Genomic DNA, 16,414 nt, shown 5'->3' on the forward strand with positions numbered 1-16,414 from the left:
GGCTAGTGGAGTGGCTGAAATTATAAGTGGGTAGTCTCACTATATAAACAAGGGCTTATAGTTAAAAGTTTCAGGAGTTTTTTTTTTTTTTTTTTTTTTTTTTTTTTTGAGTCTCGCTCTGTCCCCCAGGCTGGAGTGCAGTGGCGCGATCTCGGCTCACTGCAAGCTCCGGCCCACTGCAAGCTCCGCCTCCCGGGTTCCCGCCATTCTCCTGCCCCAGCCTCCCAAGTAGCTTGGACTATAGGCTCCAGCCACCACGCCCGGCTTTTTTTTTTTTTTTTTTGTATTTTTAGTAGACACCTGGTTTCACCGTGTTAGCCAGGATGGTCTCGATTTCCTGACCTCGTGATCCTCCCGTCTCGGCCGTCCAAAGTGCTGGGATTACAGGCTTGAGTCACCGTGCCGGGCCCAGGAGATATCTTAGAGGAAGGTTAGTGACGATCGGTCAGGGGGCTTAACGATCTCCTTGCTACAAGCTGAGGAATAGAAACAGTCAAGAATGGGAAGCATGTTGCACAGTTTAATCGCATCCTTTGTCTAATTTTTAAATTAATTAGTGATATTTCCTTATTTAACTCTAGAATTTTTGTCATTAATGATATAGGTATCACTTCCTGGACTATTATTCTGACTTATGTTGTCCTGTGTTAGCCAAACTATTTATTTTTAGAGTCAAATTCATCAATTTTTCTTGAAAAGTACTATGCATTTTATATCTTCGTGGTATATCTGGAGCATTTAACTGATTATTTCTCATATGATTAGCCTACTTTCCATAAAACATGTATTTTAAACTTAAGGCATTTTCCACTGATTTATGATGCCATCACCATCATTTACCAAGTTCATGTAGAGGTATCAGTCTGTTTCTGCACTGACAATCTCGTACTGTATATCTACTTATTCTTATACAAAAAATGAATATATTTTACTAATTGCTGCTTTGCAGTATTTGTTAATATCTAGAAGGATTAGTCATCCTTTCTTCTCTCCACCTTAATTCAAAAGTTAAAATCTGTATTAACTATTGTAGGACCTTTATTTTTTTCTATGTATTTTAAATTAATATGGAATTTTCCCCATGATTCTTGTTGTAGTTATTATTGGAAATGCATTAACCATATTCCAAACTTAGAAAAACTGATGGATTTACAAGATAAAGGCTCCCCATTCATGAACATAGTATATTCCTCCATTTATTTGAACTTTCTTTCTTGTGCTTTACTAGGGCTTTATAATTCTTTTTTAAAATCCTATGCATTAAAAAATTAATTTCTATATATTTTATGAGTGTGTTGCTTCTTTTTATTATGGTTTCTAATACAATATTGTTGATATAGAGAAACCTTATTTACTTTTATATGTTGATCTTATGCTAGAAAATTTTTCTGAACTTTCTTATTGGTGTGACTAGTTTGCCATTAATTCTCTTGCATTTTAAATGTAAATGATCATATCATCAGCAAATAATTACAATGTATGATTTATAACAATTATTTTCTTTTTCACTGTATTGACTAAAATTGTTAGTACTGTGCTGATAGGTATCACTTATACAAAGTATATATATCTAGTTCCTGACTTGAAAATAAGTGCCTCAGATTTATCCATTAAATATGAAATTTGTTGTAGAATATTTGTACATATGGTTTATTAGATTATAAAATTTCTGTCTATTTCTAGCTTTCTAATAATTTTCATCATTTTTTTCATGTATATTGAGATGACTCTGTTTTAGATTTTCTGGAGTTGAACTATCTTACTGTTCCTGGGAAAATTGTGAAAATATGCTGCTTTTTAAAATGTTGAAGCTGGTTGGATAATATTTTTAAATGTTTTTATCTGTAAAATTGGTGTATGCATTTTCTAAATTATGCAAATTTTATCAAATTAGTTGTCAATATTTTCTCTTTTTTTTCATTCTCTGAAAAAACTTACATAATATTTGGGAATCATGTGTCTCTTGAAACTTTGGTAAGATCTACCTGTAAAATTATTTTCCATGGGAGTAGTGAAAAGGGCAGAGATGTTATCTTTTTCATAGCAATTTAATGTCATTAATGATTATTATTCTAAGTTTTCTGCTTTTTATGGGGTCCATTCAGCTTTTATCTTCAGATATGTGCCTATTTTATCCACAAATACTTTTTAATAATATTCTTTTTTATTATTTTTAATCTCTACTAGACCTATTTTAATTTCTACCTTTTCATTTTTTATTCATTTGTATCTTTTCACTTTTTTGCTCATTGAAAATTCCAGAAATTTATCCACCTTCTTAGAATTTTCAAAAATAAACAACTTACGATTTTTGGTAACAATCTTTTTTTTGTTTATTTTCTATGCTGTTTATTTCCTTATGTATTATTTATTTTTAATAATTTAGGTTTACCCTATTGGTTTTTTCCATCATCTATATTTCTATAAATTTGTTTTAAAACATTATTCAAACCTTCAAAAGAAATTAACTTTTCCTCCTTAGGTTCACAGATAGTCATCAAATTCGTAATTTAACCAACCTCTTCTCAGCTGGAGTCAGAGAAAAGCAGTATCTTCTCTCTAGAAGCAGGCATCCCACCAGTCAATCTTCAGTCTGGTGACAAATGGCTAAGGAATGTGGAGATGATGTAAGTATTTCCAGTCTCTGTTTAAACACAGATCCCACAGGACTCTAAGTTTGAGGAAACTCACAGCAAGAGGAGACAGAAGTACCACCAATCTGAAGAATCCCAGCCCCAAATAGAGAATTCCATTTGTTGACAGTTCTCTTGAACTAAAGCCAGCCTCCAGCCAAAGAAAACATGAAGAAGAAAACGTCAAACTCTTGGCACTGGTAAACTTTGCTTTAGTTCAGGGCTTATACATCCTGAAAATTATGTCCAAGATCCTCCTGGCACTGTTTCCAAAATTCTGAACCATGACTACACTGCTGTTTGCGAATGATATCATCACATTTGTGACTCTTAATCACCAAGGAGGCCTGTCCAGACCAAATCTTTTCTCAGCTGGTTTTCACTTTACAGGGAGACTATGTGCAGAAAAAGAATGAGAAGGGGAAGGAACTCTACGTCCTGAAAGCTCAGTCCCAGGAAAAGTTGAGAGGGACTTCTATATTGGAAATTGTATTGATCATGGCTCTACAATATAATAGGTAATATTGGTGTGGTGCTTTAGGATTAACAACATGTTTTCATAAATAGATCTCATTTAAAACCTCAAAACAACCTGCCAATTAGACACAGCGGGTATCATTATTCTTATATTTTAGTCACGTGATCTAAGGCTTAGGCGAGGTAAATTCTTTCCGAAAGTATACACAGCCAAAAAAGAAAAAGAAATGTAAGATAAGACCGTATAAAACTCTAGAATTTTACAACCCAGAAGTTTGTTCCAACCCTTACCTTCTTCTAGGGGTTTGGGGAGATGGAGAAAAGTAGGATCCTCAGCTGCCCATACGAATACCATTCAACCCTCCCCATCACCTTTAGCATAGAGTTGTGTAGGGACTGACATAATTGTTTATTATCAATAGGGGAAGTCAGTCTACTATACCATAGAATCCTTTTCCATGTAAATATTCTACAATGCTATACATGTGCAAAGTGGGAGATAGGCAGAACACAAGCCTATGGTTTGCTCAGCGGAAAAACTGAGACCAGAGACTCTCCCAGGGTCTCTGTTTCTGGTTTTGTCTTATCTTTCCAAACTCAGCACCTTGGAGCACAGCAGGGATAACCTTCTGGACCCCTTCTTTCTCTAGCTATCCTCAGTCTCATAGTGATCTCCTCCAGTTTTATAACTTTATTTTTTATTTTTATTTATTTTTACTTTTTTTTTGAGACAGAGTCTAACTCTGTCACCCAGGCTGGAGTGCAGTGGCACGATCTTGCCTCACTGCAACCTCTGCCTCCTGGGTTCATGCAATTCTCCTGCCTCAGCCTCCCAAAAGGCTGAGATTACAGGCATGTGCCACCATGCCTGGCTAATTTTTTGCATTTTTAGTAGAGACAGGGCTTCACCATGTTGGCCAGGCTGGTCTCAAACCCCTGACCTCAAGTGATCCACCTGCCTTGGTCTCCCAAAGTGCAGGGATTACAGGTGTGAGCCACTGCGCTCAGTCCAGTTTTATCACTTTAAATGCCACCTACATTTGATGACTGGACTTATCCTGTGAACTACACTGGACTTATCCTGTGAACTACATGTAGATCACATGTCCATTGAGACAGATGTCTAAGTGGATCTGCCCAAATACCCATTAGACAGATCCATTTGGGTATCTAATAGACATCTCAAACTTAGCATGTCTTGCACTAAACCACTGATCTTACCTCCTCTAAAACTTTCTCCACCTGAGGCTTTCCTCCTTTCAGGAAATGATACCTCTCTACTTCCTGTTGCTCAGGGGAAAAAGTCACTCTGACTCTTCTCTTTCTTTACACTCCTTAGCAAATCCATCAGGCAATCCTGCTGGCTCTATATTTTTATTATATCCAGAATCCACTTATATCTCACCACTTCTACAGCGAATCTGATTCAAGTCACATTTTCCCTCACCTGAATTATTGTGAGACTGACTGCTTCACTTTTAACTGGTCCCATACAGTCTGTTCCCAACACAGCAATCAACATCATCCTTTTTTTAACCATCATGTCCTGAAAGCCCCATGTGGCTCCCCATCACACTCAGAATAAAGCCAAGTTCCCACAATCACCTGGAAGGCACCCCCAACTGGCTGTCCATTATCACTCTTCTAGACTCACCTGCCGCAATTCCATCCTCACTCACTCCACCAGAGCCACACTGGCCTCCTCGCTGGGATGACAAAATGCCAGATCTACTCCCTGGTCAGAGCCTCGACTAGCTAATTCTTCTGCCTGGAATGTCCATCCCCCACATAGCCAAATAATTCACCTCTTTACCTCCTTCACGTTTTGTACCAAATAATCACTTTCCCGTGAAAGCCTTCCTCAAACATTCTATTTAAAATTGCATGCCGCCCCTCACATTCCCCATTATCCTCCTTTATTTTTCCCCACTGGACTTATCACTTTCTAATATGCTACATAATTGACTTAATTTGATGATGGTATATCTCTTCTCTGTAGAATATAAGCTTCATGAAGACAGAGCTTTTGGTCTGTTTTGCTTACTGATCTGTGCCTCAGTATCCAGATCACAGTCTGACACATAGTAGGTACTCAATAAGCATTTGTTAATGAATCAATGAGTTAATTAATTAAAACAGATGACCTCTAGAGTTCTATGATTCTGACATGAATATACACAGGCAGGATCATAATCAGACACTCAAAAGCAAGCCTTAAGCTCTCAAACTTGATGGGATCTGCCCGAATGGCAATCCACTGGTACAGGCTTCCTACGGCAGTTTCCTGCACACATGTGAGAGTTAGGGAATGCATTCATGCATCTGGACAGCCAGCTCCCTACTCTAGCCATTGAACAAATGAAGACATCTTAGACCTGTCGGCACCTGATACTTCACCATGGGATCTGGAGGGGGCCGCCTGGTCCAGCATGCAAAATGGGAATTGCTATGAGAGAAGCAAGAAGCACTCTAGGGAAAGTGTGTCACCTGTGGGACAGACAGCACACTGGGCAGGTGGGCAGCTTGAGATGGGAAGAGCTGTTTTTCTTTGGACAGCTGCAGAGGAGTTGTCTGTGTGCCAAGCCCCTCCTAGGTCTCCAACCTTGAGGAGGGATTTTGTGGTGAGTAATTAATCACAGGATGCTTTTGCTCTGGCCCTCCCTTTGGAAGAGACTAGCGTACTCCTCTCCTTCCTATCTCCCCACCCCTCCAGGGAAATAAAGCAAGCTAAGGTTATAGTTCTGACCAGACATAGCTCATCAGAAGCTACTGTGGAAATCCCCACTTTGGCTGCTCACCCTCCTCCCAGCCTCTCCATCTCTCGTTTTTCACTGTTCAAGCTCTCCCTCTCCTCCCCACCTGCCCACGGCATCTCCACAGTCTCCTCTCTGTTTTGCCTGGGAGCTCTCCCACCTCCAAGTACCATGAACTGAGTCTCCTCTCCGCCCACCTCCAAGTTGTTCCTCTCTCTGCACCCAGGTAAGGAGAAGCCTGGCACTGGGGGGATTGGTGGGCAGAGGAGAAGGAAGCACCAAGAGTAGAGCATGAAAATAAAGAAATCAAAACACTTTCTAGCTTGCTTTGCCCACAAGAGACAACTCCTTGTGACACGAGCATCTGTTCCCACGCAGCCACCTTCCTTCCACCGGATCTGGCGCCCCACATCAGAAATCACGAAGCACACAGTGTTTTGTGTGCTCCAGCCTGTGGCACCTCCAGTCGCGGGTACACTGAGGTGGAGTGAGGTGGGAGGAACATGAGGCAGCTACCGATGCCAGGACTTGGAGGTTCTGCTTCCATTTTTATCAAATGATTTTGCCCAAGTGCATCCGTTTTGCCTCAGCTTTCCCATCTAAAAATAGGAAAGTCTTGTCTTCTTCTCAAGTGCACAGAGGATTGCATGGTGAGAGGCATCCAGTGATGTGTTGTTTCCATAGAATAATCTGTAAAAATAGAATTGAGGAAAATATTATTTCTTCAACTCTTAGAAGCAGAATAGAGAATATTTAAGAAGATGATATCCTTGATTATTTTTCAGTTCCATGGGAGAACAAATATTTGACCTCAGACAAAGCCTAGGAAGGAAAGGCTCCATGTATTACCTCAACATTCCTTCGTCAAAGAACAAAATCCCCAGGCCCCAGACCACATCAATAACAGGGTCCACCACTGAGAAGACTCCCCACTGAAGAGACTGGGCCCCCTCAAAGCCCAGCCTCGGGCCTCCTGAATCATTTAGTCACTTACTGCTGTTTATCAGCAACCACAGGGATCTATTCTGGAAACCCTAAGGCAGGCAATTGGATGGCAGGGAAATGGTCCCATTGTAAAGAACCCCCGAAGCCAAAATCACAAAATCACTCGCATCACTCTCAGGGGTGACAGATTTTCCAAGGGGCCTGCAACTTTCTGATGCAGCATTGGAAAATAATCAGCCACACTCCTGGAAAGTGACTTGCCTGGGAGATCAACAGTGTTTTTCTCACCGTGTTTTCTTTTACATTTTGATGAATCATGAAAACATCTTGGCAGTGCTGAGATAGCCTTGGTTTCCTCATCCAAGCAGCTCCCTTGCCCTGGTACTTCATTCCAGCTCTCAGTCTATGGTCAGCAAGAAACAGAAAAGCATCTTTTAGAAGGAGGGTCTTGCTGGGTTTTTGAGGGAGATCTCTTGCTGTTTTGTAGCATGAAATGATGTTCAGAAGTTTAAAGTATGTTCAAGCCTACTACAACCAACTTCATGGAAAATGATAGTTATTTTTAGAAACAAATTTTGAAAACAAACTAGCTTCCCTATTAAACACTAATATTTTTCAAGTAGATAAAGTAACTAATCCTCAGGCCTAGGGTCGTTTTCAGAATGTGAAAGTACAATATCATACATTTGTGTGTGATGAAGTTGACCTTCACAGCACCAGAACTGGGACAGTCTCTCCACCAGATAATTTTGATGTGGAACATTAAAGTCCTCATTTTTGAAGCTTATCCCTCGTCCTCTGGCAGAAGCCTGAGTGACAGACATTAGTTAAAACGGGTGCTGCCTCATTGAAGTAGGGAATTTTTTTTTTAAAGCATCAAAGTCAGCTCTAATATCAGCAGGACTCCTAGATTTTCCTGGATCAAAGCTCTTCTCCAGATGAAAATGAAAGAAAGCAGGGAGCCTGAAATGATGCTTTCCTCCAAGCCCTGATCCCACCATCGACTTTGCAGAAAAGAGAACTAACAGTGGCAACTATTCAGGAGGTCTAAACACAGGTACACGTATTGTCGTATTGTCGGGACTGGTAATTATGACTTGTCTGGAAGCTTGAGGGGAACATGTTGTTCAAAAGGCAAAAACAAAGGTCGCATATTGACCCAGAACTAGCAGACTAAAAGACTGACCATATAACCATCATGTTAAAGAAGGGCTCCAGGGCCGATGCCACAACTACCCAGGATATCTCATTTGTATAACATGCAGAATCACTAAACACTTCAGAAAACACCATAAAGGGGGGAAAGCAAGAATGTTTGTGTGAGGGAAACATTCCCTATTGAATCTGTTAATTGTTAAATGCTTTTGAGAGAGAAAGAAGCCAACAAGAAACTAAGAGAGGGTCTCTTTTATTTAGACTTGCAAAAGACCTTGACAAGATCTCATACCAAATTTAGTCATCACAGATTCAGTAGGCGGCTTTATCATGTAAAAGGAACTGGCTCACAAGACAGAAACACCATGCAGGCAAATAACACATATCCCAGGGATGGAGGCTGAGATCATAAAAGCTTGGGGAGGGACAACACAATGAAATCAATAAATCCAGAGATGACATTTAGCTCCTTTCAGTAAAGGAATTACCAAATTGATGAGGGAAAAAAACCACTAAAATATGTGGAAGTTTGCATGACAGCCAAAAAAAAAAAAAAAAAAAAAAAAAAAAAAAGAACAGTAAATGAGTTTTATTTCAAAATATTTTATTTTATAAAATAAATTTGAATTTAACATATATAATGCAAATATATATAAATTAATGATTTTCAGGTTATCTGTCATAAACCAAGGAAAAGGCCTGTATGATGTAGGGAAAGGAGGCATTACAGTAATTGCAGTTGTCAGCTACTATGCAAAGGGAGCACAAAGTCTGACATGACATTGTAGAAGTGAGAGTTGTCACATGAAATGATTAGAAACCACCTTTTGTTAGCTTCTTTGTGCCTGGCACTGTGTAATGGGCTTTCTTTATAATATGCCTGATTCTCACAGCAATTAGGCGTCATTATCTCCATTTAGATATAGAGACTGAGGATCAGGGAAATTGAGTACATCAATGAAAGTCAATGTGGCACATAAGTGATTAAGCCAGGATTTTAATCTAGTGATGAATTCTTCCACAGCCTGTACAGTCTCAGAAAGACAGTAGGAAGTGTAAGAGGATAAAAAAGTAGAAAGAATAGAAATAGGGGGATAGATAGAAGATAGACAGACAGATAGTCAGACAGACAGACTTCCCTACATCTATGTCTACTCATCTCCCCATAAGGTTCCCACACCCAGAATACACTCACTTTGCTTCTTGCACCTCAGAAAGAGAAAAGTCATTAGGAAATCCCCTGAAACAGCACACTGACAGAGAGTTCCACAGTGGGAGGATGAATACTCAGAGAAAATATGACCTAAGCCTGTCAAGTAATAAACGATAAAAGCACAAATGCTTTCAGTGTTTTTGTGCACCTACTATGTATCAGGTCTGTACCAGAAATGTGGACATGTTATTTCCATGGAATCATCATCGAGCCTCTCTTTTGACCCCATTGAATCAGTGAGGAGTCTGAGGCTTTGGAAGAGTTTATTACCTTGCCCCTTCCCCAAATCAAGTATTCAGAAAACAACAAAGCAGAAATATAAACTATGGAGACTCCTTTTACTTCACTAAGGACTAAGGCTAAACAAAATTAAAAAATAAATAAATGAATGTACAGTGTGTTATTCCTAAAAGGAAGCACTGGATAAAAATGGGTTCCAGAATAACTTATGTAAATTCATAGACCCGAAGCCCATGAAGAGTTATTAAATGAGGCTAAGAAATCCAGGCATATTCATAATCTTCTAAGTTTAACTTCTTACAAGATCAGGGAAATGATACAATTTTATCCTAAAATATTATAGGACAATGATAAAATTCTGCTGTGACCTCTCCTTTGGTGCTTTTGTAAACTACAATACTAGATCAGTAAGCTCAGGTCTACTCTGGAAGACAATTCTTACAGAAATAGAACCATTCAGCCAGAGGTATGAGAACCAGGCTCTAATCCAGTTTTGCTGCTAAAAGACCATGGTGAGATCCAAGTCTGATTAGTGACATCTCTGGACCTCACATGAAGGCCTAGAATGTTTGACCTTTAAGCTCCATTCCAGTTCAGCATTCTATGGAATCCTCAAAACCTCAAAGGGGCTGACTGGTCTGGTCTCACATCTCCCATCTCACATCCACCCATTAGGGGTGCTTCCACTAACTGTTGAAATGGTCGATTAAAAACATCATGATTGCAGATAATTTTAATTATTCTATACAGCAAAAAATCAAATCCCAGATCTGCATCTCCAGCCCAGCGAGGCTCTCAGCCACATCCAGATGTCCTGGGCAACCAGCCAGCCATGACTCTGTGGGTGCTCCATGGAGTCTTATCCAATTAAAAAAGTGAATCTGCCGGAACAATAACAACAGCAGCAATGAATGTCAAAGCTAAGGAGAAATTATTTTTAGATTTGCTATCTTAGATTATCTGCATTGCTGCTCACATCTACATGTCCTCAAGAAAAATGTCAACAAAGGGAAATCTGAGGACAGAAATGCCTACAGACTGTGGGTAATTTCTCTTCTGCAGAAGGTGGGAGATATGAAAAAAAGGGTAAGATATGTCTCATGAGGGAATGATGTTTTGGAAAAAGTATAAATAAGGGCAACTATATATGGATAAGACTATGCACTATTGGGGACTAGATTGCTTGGGTATAAATCTGGCTATACCATTCATTAGCTACATGATGTTTCATTTCCTTAGGCCTCAATTTCCTCATCTATAACGTGGGTATGCAGAGAGTCCACTTACCTTATTGCGCTGTCACTAAGAATAAGTAAATTAAATTTGCAAAGGCCTTGTGAGCATTGCCTGGCACTCTCTTAAATGTTAGCTGTTATAGCTGATGTTATTTGTCACTCAGAAGACTGAGAACATCTGCCCTCTCTCTGGGGGAGGAAGGTGGCTTAGGCAGGCCTTGTGGTGTTTCCTTCTCTCTCTGTAGCTTCTCCTGCAAGGGTAGAGTTGGATTTGAATCACTGAAGCTTTGAAAGTATCTGTTCTCCCTCCCTCTCCCAGAGAAAAGATTCTTGAACATATATTCCTAGAATTTGTGACAATTCCTCTTAAAAACTCTAAGAGCAAAAACACCCCTTAGTCTCTTTTCCATTTCATTAGCCACTTTGACTTGCTTTACAGCACCTTGATTTTTTAAATTTTATCGTGTAGTTAACAAATAATAATTACACATATTTATGGAGAACTTAGTGACGTTTTGAAAAGTACAATGTATAGTGATATTGTATATCCATCATCTCAAGCATGTATCATTTCTTTGCATTGCAAACATTCAATATCCTCCTTCCAACTATTTGAAACTATATAAAATTGTTAATCACAGTCATCCTCCAATGCTATAGAACATAAGAAATTCTATCTAGCTGTAATTTTGTATCCTTTAACAAATGATCTGTCCCTAGCCCCCCTCCCCCTACCATTCCCAGCCTCTACTATCCTCTTTTCTGCTTTTAACTTCTTCTGAGATCAACTTGTTTTAACTTCCACATGAGTGTTTTTAAAACATGATGTACCTTGAGCTGCTAGGTATTGGTGCCATCAACGGGCCTTGCTTGTCATCTACATTTCTGTGTGGTATGAACATGGAGGAAGAACTGCAATTTTCTGTTTCTTTTCTTATGCACTCCCCTGTACTCATCACACTTCTCTAAGGAGATGGAGAGGAAGAAGTAGAGGACAGAGCAGAGGCGGAGAGAAGAGAGCTGTACTGGCACTTCAGGAAACCTCCAAGACAGCCAGGCCTCTCTCTCGTGTTCATAGCAAACAACAATTGGTGAAGAGGAGGCACGTAACACAGGTGTGTTACATTTGCTCAATAGCATGAAGGGTGGCCAAAAACTGAAAAGTGAATGATCTAAAACAGATGAGAAATGAATCCACCTCCCTCAGACCTACCCAAAACCCAACCCTGCTCTTCCATTAGAAAGTCTTCTTTCTAGTGGAAGACTTCTTCTTTCAAATGGAAAACATCCATTTGAAAGTGCTGCCCTCAGATACCATGAGGAAGAGCACAGGGTGACACAGAGAAATAAAAACCCTTAGAATTCTCCTCTCAAAAACAGGTATTTTGCAGGGCATGTTGCCTCACATCTGTAATCCCAGCACTTTACGAGGCCAAGGCAGATGGATTGCTTGAGCTCAGTAGTTTGAGACCAGTATGGGCAAGAGGGTGAAACCCCATCGTGTTAGCTGGGCATGGTGGTGTGTGCCTGTAGTCCCAGCTACTCAGGAGACCGGAGTGGGAGGATTCCTTTAGCCCGGGGGGTTCGAGGCTGCAGTGAGCCATCATAGTGCCATCGCACTCCAGCCTGGGCAACAGTCTAAGACCTTGTCTCAAAAAGAAAAGAAAAGAAAAGTATTAGATAGCAAGAGCCCAACTCTTTGCATTCCTTCCAGTTCTTTCATCTGATTTTCCTGTTGCCCTTTGACCCAGCTTTATTACTCTTTTACTCTAGGATATAACAACTATGAAGAAATTCCACTTCCAACATTGATTAGCCGTGATTTTAAGAGCAAATAGTTGAGCTTACACTTAAAATTAAAAATTAATAAAAGAGATAGCTCATTAGTATCTATTGGAAAAATTAAACCTCCTCCTTCAGCTTGCATGGCCTCAAATCTCTTTCTACCTCCTGGTTCTTCATCCGGGAAGATTATGAGAAATGCAGCTGACCTGTACACTGTCACTGGTTTCCAAATGTTACTTGCAAATGAGTCACCGTATAATGCTTAGAATGAGACTGTGTTCCGATGGCTAATTTGGAATGTACTGCTAACTAAAAGTCAAGTTAGAACAAATACACGTCACCTTTTCTCATGTTGACAAAGCATTAATAAAAATGTTAGGGACATGTCGTTCCTGATGCCCCCAGGGAAGTCTTCTCACAAAGTGTGTTCTGCTGCCTTAGTGCCTGCCCCAGAGCCTGGCACAGATCTGGGTCTCTACTTAAAACTAAATAAATATGGATTGCCTTGACCTGAGTGACCGTTTTTCAGGACCTGGGTCATAGAAAGTTCTAGATTCAGCCTCAGAATGCAGATTCTGTTCCTAACTTCCTGTGAGCAATACGTCCTTCGACAATCCCCTTTCTCGCCAACCCGAACTTTATTTTTCTCCTTAAAATTATGAAGCTACATGAGATGATCCCTAAGGCCCTCACCTGCATTATGTTTTTGTGATTCTGTGATACACCACAGAAGGCAACTGAGAAATGACCGAATAGGGCAGGCAGGAGGAGACAGAAGCGGAAACTAAATACATTTCCTGCCATGGGGAAGGAAATGTCTCAGGCTGCAGCAGACACAATACTCACAGCCCTACAGGACTCACAAAATAATAACTGGACTATAGAGGCACATGAATTCTTTGTCAGTAGAGGTCAGGAGTGATGATTGCAAGGAAAGGAGTTAAAATGCAGGCTTCTTTTGAAAGAGCATGTTGAGAAAGCAGCTATAGGAATTCTTGTCCAGGAGGCAGCAAAAACTGCACTATTTTTCTGAACAAGTCCCTAAGACTTCCTTGTGAGAAGGAGTGTGGTGGTGGACTGGGAATGGACCCACGAACTTTTGCGACCTCTCTGCAGCCGCCATTCCTGGTCCAGCCTCTACCTTCCACCCGACTCCTCCTCCACACGCAGGGCCAGAACATGCGTACCCGACAAGCTCTCCACTCCTGTGACTCTCTCCCGCAGGTGCCTGTGGGCGGGCTCGTGCATGGACAGCCCCAGCAATGCCACCGTGCCCTGCGACTTTCTCCTTCAAGGCTTCTCCGAGTTCCCGCACCTGAGACCCGTGCTCTTCCTTTTGCTGCTGGGGGTGCACCTGGCCACCCTGGGCGGGAACCTACTCATCCTGGTGGCCGTGGCCTCGATGCCCAGCCGGCAGCCCATGCTGCTCTTCCTGTGCCAGCTGTCAGCCATCGAGCTCTGCTACACGCTCGTGGTCGTGCCCCGCTCCCTGGTCGACCTGAGCACTCCGGGCCACCGCAGGGGCAGCCCCATCTCCTTCCTGGGCTGCGCCTTTCAGATGCAGATGTTTGTGGCTCTGGGCGGGGCCGAGTGCTTCCTGCTGGCCGCCATGGCCTATGACCGCTACGTGGCCATCTGCCACCCGCTGCGCTACGCGGTAGTGGTGACCCCCGGGCTGTGCGCGCGACTGGCTCTGGCCTGCTGCCTCGGGGGACTGGCGGTGTCCGTGGGGCTCACGGTGGCCATCTTCCACCTGCCTTTCTGTGGCTCCTGCCTGCTGGTGCACTTCTTCTGCGACATCACGGCGCTGCTGCACCTGGCCTGCACGCGGAGTTATGCCGACGAGCTGCCCCTGCTGGGCGCCTGCCTGGTGCTGCTGCTGCTGCCCTCAGTGCTCATCCTGGCTTCCTACGGCGCCATCGCCGCCGCCCTGCGCCGCCTGCGCTGCCGCGAAGGCCGGGGCAAGGCCTCCTCCACCTGCGCCTTGCATCTGACAGTCACCTTCCTGCACTACGGCTGCGCCACCTTCATGTACGTGCGGCCCAGGGCCAGCTACTCCCCGCGCCTGGACCGCACCCTGGCGCTGGTCTACACCAACGTCACGCCGCTGCTGTACCCGCTCATCTACAGCCTGCGCAACCGCGAGATCACCGCCGCCCTGCGCAGGGTGCTGGGGCGCCAGCGGCCAGGCCAAGCCCCAAGCAGGGATCTGCGCGAGCTCTGAATACAGGCCCGGACCAGGCAGAGGGGGCGGCTCCACTCTGTAGAGTTTTCTCCATCAAGAGGGGTCTGCATGGGGAAAGCCACCAACGGGACTCAAAGACTGTATTCAGGAAAGAGCTCGGAAATGTCACAAGGACAGCCTCCCAGCTGTTGCCCCATCCTCCACTCTTCCTTTGAATTGCCAAGACACTGTGGCCTAGAACCCTAGACCTGGGTTTAGTGGCTCCCTAAATACTTGTTGAGTTTCTTCCTGTGTGTTGGAGCCCGTGCAAGGTGCGGGGCTGGTGGTGATAAAGACGGCACAGCTTCTGGCCTCATGAGGCTCCTAGACCCATAGGTGAGAAGGCCAGATGTGAGGAGTAAACCAGAGATGGGTGGAGTGGTTCATAAGACACGTTATCCATGCTAGACTTTTTGAGAGCTGAGGGGAGTCAGGGGAAGTATTTTAGGGAGAAAGACAGCTACCCGGAGAACTGTAAGATAAGTAGGGGTTAACCAGGTGAAGAGAAGGAGGCAGAATGCTCCAAGCAAAAGCGCTTCACAGGGGCTGGGGCATGTTGGGAAGGACCTTGGACACAGCTGAGGAATCTGTATTCAGGGAGGGCTGTGATGGCCTGCCTCCATTGCATGGTCACTGAGGCTGCAGGGTGGCACATGGACCGGAGAGGTGAAGACCTGTTTAGGAAACTGTTGGCATAGTCCGAGAGAGGTGGTGGAACCTGGACCAGGGTGTCAGCACAGGGGATCAAGCCACATGGAAAGAGTCCAGAGATGTGCTGGAAGTGGACGCTACAGGCCCTTGATTGGAATGGGGGTGAGGAAGAAAGAGGAGTTAAGGATCACTTCTAATCTAAGTTATTTGGTGGATGGTGGTGCTGTTGCTGAGAATACAGGAGCAGGAGCAAGTGGGGAGAAAGGAGTGGTGGTAGGTTCTGTTTTGAACATGTCCAGTTGAAATGCTGCTAAGACAAAGCAGTGAAGATGCTGCTTGAGGAGGCAGACACACCCATCCAGAACTCAGGAGAGAGATTAAAGAGGGGGGATAGATTTGGAATTATAGTTGGCTGCTGAGACCTTAAAGGTGGGCAATATCACCTGGGAAATTGTATACAGGGACAAGAAAAGAGGTCCCAGCTAGAGCCCAGAGGAAGGCTAACAGGAAAGGGAGTACAGGAAAGGAGACTCCAGGAGACTTGAGAGTTGCTGAGGTCCATGGCCTTGGGCCATTCCTTCCTTTGCCTCTCCAGCCTGTGACCTCAACTGTAAAATGAGGGCAAGACTCCATGATCTGTAAGGTTCCTTCCTGCTCTCTGATCTCTTAAGATGGAACATGCAAGGATACATAGGATCACTGAAAAGGGTACAAGAGGAAATATGTGTCAATAATCTAGTGCCAACTAAATGCATGAGGAATGTCAAATGGGGAATTGACATAGGTGGCATTAATGGGGAAGGTTTGCTGGATGAGGCTAGGTTATCTGAAATGACTTGGAGACAGTGGTTGATTTGCCTTGACTTAAATCGTCTGGAAGTCAACTGAAAGACCTATTCACTAATTTGACTCTGGGTAATTAATGTCTGTGAATGCAGAAAGTCAGATGATAGAAGGTCTGGGCCACAGGATTTTCTAGACACTCTCTCCCATAAGGAGCCACTTTTTTGGGACGTGATGTGAAAGATGCTTTGTAGAGGTAATGAGCATATAAACTCGCTATTAGAATGACTGATGCTTTTCTCAGGTAACTGATATGGTAA

At 42.9% G+C, this 16,414-nt stretch overlaps 1 protein-coding gene and 2 long non-coding RNA genes across 4 annotated transcripts in view; 1 reads left to right on the plus strand and 2 right to left on the minus strand.

Annotated features, from left to right (window-relative positions):
• Positions 1-323: 323 nt before the first annotated feature.
• LOC115898338 lies at positions 324-5,716 on the minus strand. 2 transcript variants are annotated; one of them, XR_004058052.1, is made up of 3 exons: positions 5,598-5,716; positions 2,520-2,644; positions 324-476 (listed from the first exon to the last, which is right to left on the minus strand). It is a non-coding gene; the product is annotated as an uncharacterized LOC115898338 (long non-coding RNA). The 2 variants fall into 2 exon arrangements; XR_004058051.1 differs by having other exon boundaries at positions 2,520-2,607; positions 5,598-5,710.
• Positions 5,717-6,187: 471 nt separating this feature from the next.
• LOC115898337 overlaps positions 6,188-16,414 on the minus strand; it is a 129,789-nt gene continuing 119,562 nt past the window's right edge. Inside the window, exons 3-4 of the long non-coding RNA XR_004058050.1 lie at positions 7,097-7,211; positions 6,188-6,553 (exon numbers count right to left, since the gene is read on the minus strand). This is a non-coding gene — a long non-coding RNA (uncharacterized LOC115898337). The remainder of the gene's footprint in view (positions 6,554-7,096; positions 7,212-16,414) is intronic.
• On the plus strand, positions 13,589-14,720 carry LOC104674927 (olfactory receptor 10AC1). The gene has a single exon (XM_010379406.2). It carries the CDS (start codon positions 13,683-13,685, stop codon positions 14,658-14,660), a length of 978 nt encoding a protein of 325 aa, XP_010377708.2. The 5' UTR covers positions 13,589-13,682; the 3' UTR covers positions 14,661-14,720.

This window comes from Rhinopithecus roxellana, chromosome 6 (genome assembly GCF_007565055.1).
Source record: "Rhinopithecus roxellana isolate Shanxi Qingling chromosome 6, ASM756505v1, whole genome shotgun sequence".
Classification (NCBI taxonomy): Eukaryota; Metazoa; Chordata; class Mammalia; order Primates; family Cercopithecidae; genus Rhinopithecus; species Rhinopithecus roxellana.

Coding starts and splice junctions, on each gene's coding strand:
- LOC104674927 (XM_010379406.2), top strand. CDS start 13,683: ATGGACAGCCCCAGCAATGCCACCGTGCCCTGCGACTTTCTCCTTCAA.